The sequence below is a fragment of the Drosophila ficusphila genome, unplaced genomic scaffold, assembly GCF_018152265.1.
Source record: "Drosophila ficusphila isolate 14025-0441.05 unplaced genomic scaffold, ASM1815226v1 contig_414, whole genome shotgun sequence".
Taxonomy (NCBI): Eukaryota; Metazoa; Arthropoda; class Insecta; order Diptera; family Drosophilidae; genus Drosophila; species Drosophila ficusphila.
This window is the reverse complement of record NW_025064328.1, coordinates 11,656,355-11,664,693: the sequence shown is the minus strand read 5'-3', so window position 1 is coordinate 11,664,693 and position 8,339 is coordinate 11,656,355. Positions and strand designations below refer to the sequence as shown.

Genomic DNA, 8,339 nt, shown 5'->3' with positions numbered 1-8,339 from the left:
GCTGATAAGGAGGTGTATATTGTGTATAGCTTATCGCACATTGTTTACCGTGTGTCAAACATCAATCGCTGAACGAACGACAATTGAACTCCACTTGATAGTCAGTCAAGTGCCAGCCGTCGCAGCCAACGATTCCGGATTTGGAATTCCGTATTGCCAACTGCAGCTGTCTAACCGGGAATCTCAATAGAAGTCAGCAAAATGAAGCCACGGAATGGAAGACTGTCAAAATCCATACTCTTTACTGGTTTCTGTGTCGCCGTAATATCAACACACCTTTCAAATGGTATTTCCAAGGGATAATATCACCCCCTATCAGCCATCCTAAAATCATAACCTTACCCACTGACTACCACTTAGTACACTCACTTAGCAGCTCATTTTCCGTTTAACTTAATTAGCTGTTTTATTGCGAAATTGCCGTTCTACAGCACTCATAACTCAGCGGAAATTTAGCGAGAAAAATCAGGTGAATTTGAAATGTTCTTGGCACACAGTTTCCCATCACTTTTCTCGACATGGACATAGACCCCCATTTTGATACTCGGAACTCTGCCTTCCGTTCGTTCTATTCTTACAATTTGGCTCGGTTCGGTTCGCTTTTTTTCTGTTTGGTTTGTTGTTGTGTCGAGTTCAGCTGTCGACGTCACTCGCCTGTGACCGCATTCAAATTTATTGATTGCCTCACAAAAGATGATACAAATCATTTCTCAGAGATCTGCGAGTGCTCAAGTACGAGTTGTTCCTCCAGGCACAGTGGAAAAAAGGAGGCGCTAAAAGTCAATTCTGAGGGCACTCAGCCGCAATGGTTATCTATTCAGTTGAACTTTACAATTATGCAAATCATAAAGGGCTCTTGTTATATCCCAAGAAAAGCCCTCATTCCGCATAAGTTGACCTTTAATGTAAATGAGACAACTGAAAGCCTACGTATAAAAATGATTTTATTGTCAAGGACCCTATGAAAATTGTCGCTTTTACGTCATGAAATCTTTGTCGTAACTTGTAGGATTTTTCATAAAGTTTTAAAGCATAAAACCCTGTTCTATTGCCAAGATATTTATATATATAATAATATATATTGCTTTACTTATAAGTGATATTATAACTATTATAAATAGCCAATATTATTTTACCCAAAAATAACATTCATTGTCCTAATTTGACTCAGATCGTTACAATTATTCTATTTATATAAAGTGAATTTCAAACAAAATCATGACAGTTTTTTTTATTATTATGACTAACCGCTTGAATTGCATTTTAATTAGAACAAATATCGAATAGTTTTCACATCGCTGGCAAGTGGAAAATATCAGTGAATCGCTTGCATTATAATAGATTAAATGACTAACCACTCGATTCCCACAAATTGAATGGCATTTATTTAGAGCAAATATCAGATAAAATAATTCGAATATTTTGTGAGATTCGAGCCCATCGTGGCTGTTCCCACCGAGGTGATACAATGTTCTATCTTTCGGATACCGCGAACCGCATCGAAGCGTGCCAAGAACGATCCCCTCGGTTAAGCTTTTATGCAGAACTCATAATGCAAAATCGCAACGAAAATAGAACAGTGTTTTCTGGTGCTGGTACCTAAGATTTTCGATCTACACCATCTCAATGCCTTGGCGACGGGTACCATTGTCGAGGGTCGGCCAAAAAGTCTCGTGTCATCAATCCGTTTACACATCTCGGTGCGATGGTGGCCACTAGTGGGGCCATTGACGTCATTGTTATTACACAAAAGGCTGAATCAAATATAGAATGGGCTCCGCGTACGCATATAGCCGGCGATACATGTCGAGGACGTTGTCGTGCCACTTGGCAAATAGACAGAAAGTCTGCTGCCAAAAACTCTCGCTTTTATTCAATTAATTATTGTGTTTTTATAGATGCTAAATGTCTGTTGTTGTTATTGCTGTTTTTGTTGCCTGCATCCACCACTGGGGGGTGGCTATTAATAAATTCTAAGAAAAGCACAACGACAACACAACGATCATCGCGATGATCATCAAAATCAAATTTAAATTCGAAAATAACGAAACGAGAGCGAAAGGCAACGTCATGACCTCGTTCAATCCTCTACTATATGGCATTTATTTTGCAGCGCTCGATTGCTATGTGTGCAGCTATTTGGATGGCTACAGTGATACCTCCTGCCTGTACAACGCCAGTGCCGTCAAGGCGATCAACTGCACCAAGAAGTACTGTGTGACAGTTCGCCAGGAATTGAGGGTGAGTTTGGGTTATGTTCGCTCGAATAGGGAGAAAAATATATAACTTTAAGAAATTTCAACAGGAAACTTATTAAACTTATTAAAAATCATTAGATAAAAGATTTATTATAGCTTTAGCCGCTTAGAAGATGAGAAGTAATGATAAAAAAAACACCAAAGATATTTTAGTGATTTAAAAACACTTTAAATTCTACGGAACATTTATATATATTTATTTATAATTAAATAACTTCAACAAAAGAATAGTATGGAAAGAATTAAAAAAATTATATTTAGTAATCTTCTTAAATATGTTCTATATGTATCAACAATAATATTAATATATTAAATAAGAATGATTTTTTTTTTTTTTTTCTAAAAGGCTTAATATGATATTTCCCATACCGAACATTTTATTTTTAAAGAGCAAACCCTCTGTTAGACTCAACTGCAAAACCAACTTTGTAGTTTGTGTAAAGTTAAATATTAAAGGAGTTGTTCCAACTTTGGTTGGGGTAAAGTCCTGAAAACAAGTACATACATATGTGGGCCAACTGCACCAGTTCCTCCCACCACAGAATGTGGAAATTTGTGGAAGCCGGCGAAACTTCTACCCTGGTCGTAAAACGCCCGTGGAACGTGCCACAAATGTTCCCGGGCGCCGGCGAACGAGTATTGCGGAGCGTTTAACTCTTCACGTATGCCGGCAGCCATCTGCAGACACAAGCTCCCAATTGGAGGACTGGAGGACTGGAGGATTGGAAGATTGGAGGATTGGAGGAGCTGCCGCAGCGCAGCTGTTGCGGCAACAAAGTGGCACATGGAATGCTTGATTTTTATGCACCGCTCAACTTTGTTTGGCTAAATGTTGCCACAGCTAAAGTTCGCCTCTTTCTGAAATTAGCGACTCTCACGTAAAACGGCCAGGCAAAAAGGCAAAAAACAGGACAAGAAGTCATTAAATCGTGCCAGCACTCGAGGCTTCGACTAATTGAATCCGAAGCTGCAGTTTTAGCTGGCCCACGCGGCGTATGAGCAATAAGACCTTGAACACTGAAATTGATGAAAGTAGTTCTGAATTGCAATTTATCTAAGAAATGATGTTTAACAGGGTGCACAAAAATAATTTTTTAATATGGTTTTGTCATCATAATTGGTTCCTAAAATATGTAATATTACAAATTTATATTTGAGGAAAACTTTTTAGTTTTATATAGTTTGAAAAGAATTGGCTGGTATAAAATGTAAATTATTATTTTACAATCGATTTCTTGTATCTGCAATTTCAGCCAAGTTTTAATTTCTTGCTCTGAAATCATTAGAGGGTTAAACCGCTTTTTGTGAGCGTGCAGCAATCAAGTGCAGACGCTTGACGAAGCGCCACTCCTTGGTTATTTTCCCGGTATTGACGCAGCTCGTCTGGCTTTAATTCTTGCCAGTAAGCGGCTCAAATCAAAAGAGCCAGAGGAGCGAGGAGAAGGCGGGCGCAAAAAAAGCACAAGGAGCGAAAACAAAGTGCATAAAAAATCCATTACCATAATTTAATGGAAAGCCAGAAAGGCGTATAAAGAGCGCCGCACATACAGACATACAGAGCCATCGAGCCTTTTTAGACTTTAGAGGATGGGAACATGGGAGCCCGGCTAGAAGGCTTAGGCCAGCTTACACCCCCACAAAGTAAACTTTGTGGCCTCGCAATTCCAAGCCCCCATCGCCTCCATTGCCCCCATTCAATTCGCCTTTTAGACAACCAGATGAGGTTTCAAAATTCGCAAGTGCCTCATTAGATGGGGCCGAACTCGCTGATTGAATTTCGTGGGGATCAAAGACGCTTTCGGCCAGCTCCGGGATGTGCTTACAAACTTATGTTATTCGCATTGCCAACAAACTGCAATGCAATTAAAACTTTGTCCCTCCAGCGAGGCACTTTTATCCACAGCCACTTTCATTCCACATTCACATCCACAGACACTTTCATCGCACTTCCACGTGTCCCCGGTGTGAACTTTGTTTACGCATTAGCTTTGGGGCCATTGCGATTGCCTCGGTGCCGCACAATTCTGCAGCAATTCCCCCCTGTCTTCTTTTTATGGGGTAAGAAGGGAGGAAGAGTGGCTAGTGGGGTGCATTAATTACTTTGCCCGCCGAAACGAGGGCAAATGCAAATTCGATTCGCAGACACGAAATGCAAATAAGCCCTCCTCGGTTGGCCAAGTGTGATGATTGGTGGGGGCTTGCGACTATCATTAATCAGTCAGTCGCGTAGATATTTGTAAAATGCTCTCCCCTGTTTTCATTTTCATTCCCATTGCAGCGAAACTCGAGCAAGGTGATATCCTTCTTGCGCGATTGCCAGGACGAGCCGGTGGTAAGCGAAGCTAGTTCAATTTACATACGAATATATATCATATATTTTATTTTATGATTGCATAGCAGCTACCATTTAGTTTAATATTCACAAAAATGCAAATTTTACTCATATTTCGTTTGCTTTTTATCAAAGTAATCAGATTAGAGACTGCATTTTTTATATTTTTTTTTAAGATGCTTTATGGAAACAGGCCAGATGAAACTTTTCGCACATATTACACCTCTTGCCAGCAGAACCTGTGCAATGGACACAATGGACGGGTGAAGAACTCAACCAATGGAAGTGGAGGCGGCGGAATTCACAATGCCGTAGTTCCTGGAAAAAGTGCTTCACAAGGGTTGCTTATTTCCTCATGGTCACTCATATTTTTGCCTTTCCTGGCACTTTGGCGATAAAAGTCGGCATGAACCAAAAAAAGGGTACAAGGAACTGGGAGCTTAGAATACTCTGCCATGTCGCAAAAAAATATTCAGAAGAAAAGGTCTTAATAAGAAAATAAATTATCCTCACACAGAATGATACTAAAAATAGTATTTTTTTAAATCTCTATACTTCAATATATTATATTTGAAGTTAATAAAATTGTAAACCTTGTATAAATAATAAATAAAAACAATTTGTCTTAATTTCCCATCACCATTTCCTTTTGAAAATATTCACATGGCGACATCTACGATGATAATAATGATACATTAATTTTATTCCCTTAATTGTCAGCAACTTTTCAACTTTGCTAACAAACATTTTTCCCCAACCAATAATAATTTATTGTGTTCCCTCTAATTAACAGAGAGTTTGAACTTTTGCTTTATTAAATATAGTTCCTGCCCTTTTATGTTACCACCTGCAGTTAGCTAACTTTCAAAGGGGAAGCCCTGCCAATAGCCAATTACATGTCTATTAGGCCAAGCTCACACAAGCTAATTGCTGTGGTTTGGAGTTTGGTCAGGGGCTTTGACAAACTTTTGCGTGACTCCGATCAAGTATGCAGGATACAGAACTGTGGCCAGCAAACCGCACTCGGTAATTGCAGTGACCAGGAGGCTTTTAGGCCAACGTCATTGGATCAAAGGTCACCGGCACTTCCGACATGTCCACGCGCTCAATAGCGAATATGAATTCCAGCTAATGACACTCGCTGCGGTCGCTAATTGCGTGTATCTAATGGATTCGCCGACATCTTTACGCAATGAAATGCGAAAACTCAAGTGCAAATTGTCCCGAGCAAATGTAATTTCGTTTTGAAGGATTTCAAATTTAGGTAAGTACGAGTGAGACGTCTTCTTGGCCTCCCAATCCGGTTATAAATTGGATAAACAATCAGCTCAACTGTTTGCTCTGCCTCATTTGAGTTGCAGCGAACAAATCTGAGAACTCTTCGAGTCCTTGACTTCTTGTGTACACATTTGAATTTTTTTTTTGTTTGCTTGCCGAGCTTCACGCATTAAAGTTGCCATGTGTAACGCCCGCCGATTTTCAGTTTCCAGTTGCTGTTTCCACTTTTTCGTTTCGTTTGACACGCTCTCGGCGAACTGGTGCTTTTGGCCAACACGACGGCGAAAAGCAAACAACAAACAAACAAGCAAACAGACGCGACAACAACAATATCAACAACAACAACAACAGCATGAAGGAAAACAGCGAAGTTTACCGCCCCCACTGAAATGTCAAGCGGACGATGGAAACGCCCCCTTCGCGTTTCCTGTTCAATTTCATTCCGGCCCAGACATCAAAAATCGAAACTCGATCCCAAAATGGCCAAAAGCTCGGACATGTGCTCGGGAAAATTGGATGGAGCACGGCTTTTAAACCCATTTCCCACGGAACAACTCGAAAAATTATTAAATTTGAGTGTTAAATGAGTTTTGCTTGAATGTGGAGGGGGAAATTATTAAGTTAGTCTTGTTATTGAAACTGTACCGCTTTTCCCTGTCAAAATATTTCTTTAAGTTACAAAATATAACAAGCTTGTCAAATAACTCTATTTACCAACAATTTGTAATATTATGAATTACAATTTACCAAGCACCTTACCCATTAAATATTTATAAGTAAATGAAAAATGTATTGTTAAATAAATCTCACCCCAACGAGGAAGCACAACACAAGCAAAGAGACAAAATTTCATCAAATATGTAAAAAAAAACATTACTTTTAAGAAAGTTTTCTCCCCTAAAATGTTTACAAATTGTATGTGAAAAGTAGACGAATAAAGCAAAACATGAAATGTTTATTAAACAAACACTCATGCATCCAATTCCTGAAACATGAAAGATAAATAAACTTCTTTCAAAACAAGATGACAAAAATTTGGAGCATCTCCTAATTAAAACGTTTTTCGTTCACCTGAACCAACTTGTGCAAACAATTATTTGTAATTTTTAAATTAAGACAGGAGAGGAATGCAAACATTAAGGGGGCGGAGTCCAGAAAAGAATGAGGGTACTTAAGAAATGCCTGCGTTTCCACGGGGTAGGAAGTAATTTTTGCTCGACAAATATTGACTTGATCCCAATAGCAAGACGGCTCCGAGTAATAAGTTGAAGGCAGTGAAATGTGGGTGTCGAAATGGGTGGAAATGGTGGAAGATGCTCACTTGACAGCGGCCACCGCAACGGTCCATAAACAACGGGACACGAGAAAATGGGCAGCGGTTGCGGCTCACTTTTCTTTCCTCAGTCTTATTTGCAGTTTTTCCAGCCCCCACAGAGAGCTGTGGAATTTTACCCAGTACAGTGAGAAAAAAATTGAATTTCTGATAATTATATTATTTTATTGCTACGTTAATGAGATAAACAAATAATAGGGTTTTTGTTAGGCATTTGCTTTTCAAATCTATCATTTTTTATTAACATGTTAAATAAGATTTGAGTGCATTTATGAAGCAATAGATTAATAAAAAAATAAAATTGGTGCACCTTTTTCAGTCTAATTTTTAATTTTTATTTCCTTTAAAATTACACCCAGTACATTGAGAAATAATTGTATACATGAAAGATATATATATGTAGTTTAATTTATTACCAAAATAGCGTGAAAACAAGGTATACAAGGTATTTTAAATGGCATTTATTTAAAAAATTTGTGAGCTTTTCTTCCAAATAAAATTGTTTATATTTCATCAAAAAGTACTAAAAAAAATATTGATTAACAACTTATCCATAAAATAGGTTTAACAATCAACCCAAAAATATTATTGTGTAATTGGGTTTCCTTTATAATAAAAACAATGTCCTTTCAACTATCCTTTGGTTTCTGTGTGTTTAAAACTAGGAAACCTAAAGAAACACCTTCATTTGTTTAGCCAAATTAATGAAAATTCATTTCTCCCTGTGCAAACTGTAAAAAAGGTGTGCTCACTGCAGAAATTGTAAATTCACTTGCCACGAAATGGGGACGCCGCAAAACGTTGACAGTTCTCTGGGGGAGATGGGGCCACATTTCTGAGTCAGCGGGTTGTCTGCGCCCGATGTTCTGGGTTTTCTTTCTTTTCTGTGGGTTCGCATCGGGGTTGGGGAATTGCAAATAGTTCGGCCCGATTGTGATTCCTTGGTCTGCTTATGGCCAATTGGCATTCAACAATGGCTGAGTTACCCAGACCGATGATTCCGCCCGCCAGTGCGTTGAACTTTTCCGTCTGGACAGCGAGTCTGGCCGACTCTTTTTCCCTCGTCGGGAATTCGAATTGGAAATAAAATAATGGCACAAAGCGAGCGAAATGCGTGCCGGAAACTATGGAACCCTTG

The 8,339-nt window shown here is 38.9% G+C and overlaps 1 protein-coding gene across 2 annotated transcripts; it reads left to right on the top strand.

Annotated features, from left to right (window-relative positions):
- Positions 1-117: 117 nt before the first annotated feature.
- LOC108096753 lies at positions 118-5,121 on the top strand. Of its 2 annotated transcripts, XM_017198611.2 has the most exons (4): positions 118-286; positions 2,114-2,241; positions 4,537-4,590; positions 4,767-5,121. In XM_017198611.2, exons 1-4 carry the CDS (start codon positions 202-204, stop codon positions 4,986-4,988), a joined length of 489 nt encoding a protein of 162 aa, XP_017054100.1. In that variant the 5' UTR covers positions 118-201; the 3' UTR covers positions 4,989-5,121. The 2 variants fall into 2 exon arrangements, with proteins under 2 accessions (XP_017054100.1, XP_017054101.1); XM_017198612.2 differs by lacking the exon at positions 4,537-4,590.
- Positions 5,122-8,339: the final 3,218 nt, after the last annotated feature.

Bases quoted from the DNA above. Each gene is read 5' to 3' on its own strand.
- LOC108096753 (XM_017198611.2), top strand. From the start codon at position 202: ATGAAGCCACGGAATGGAAGACTGTCAAAATCCATACTCTTTACTGGT. The intron at 2,242-4,536 runs GTGAGTTTGGGT...TTCCCATTGCAG, and splicing joins CAGTTCGCCAGGAATTGAGG to CGAAACTCGAGCAAGGTGAT. The intron at 4,591-4,766 runs GTAAGCGAAGCT...TTTTTTTTTAAG, and splicing joins ATTGCCAGGACGAGCCGGTG to ATGCTTTATGGAAACAGGCC.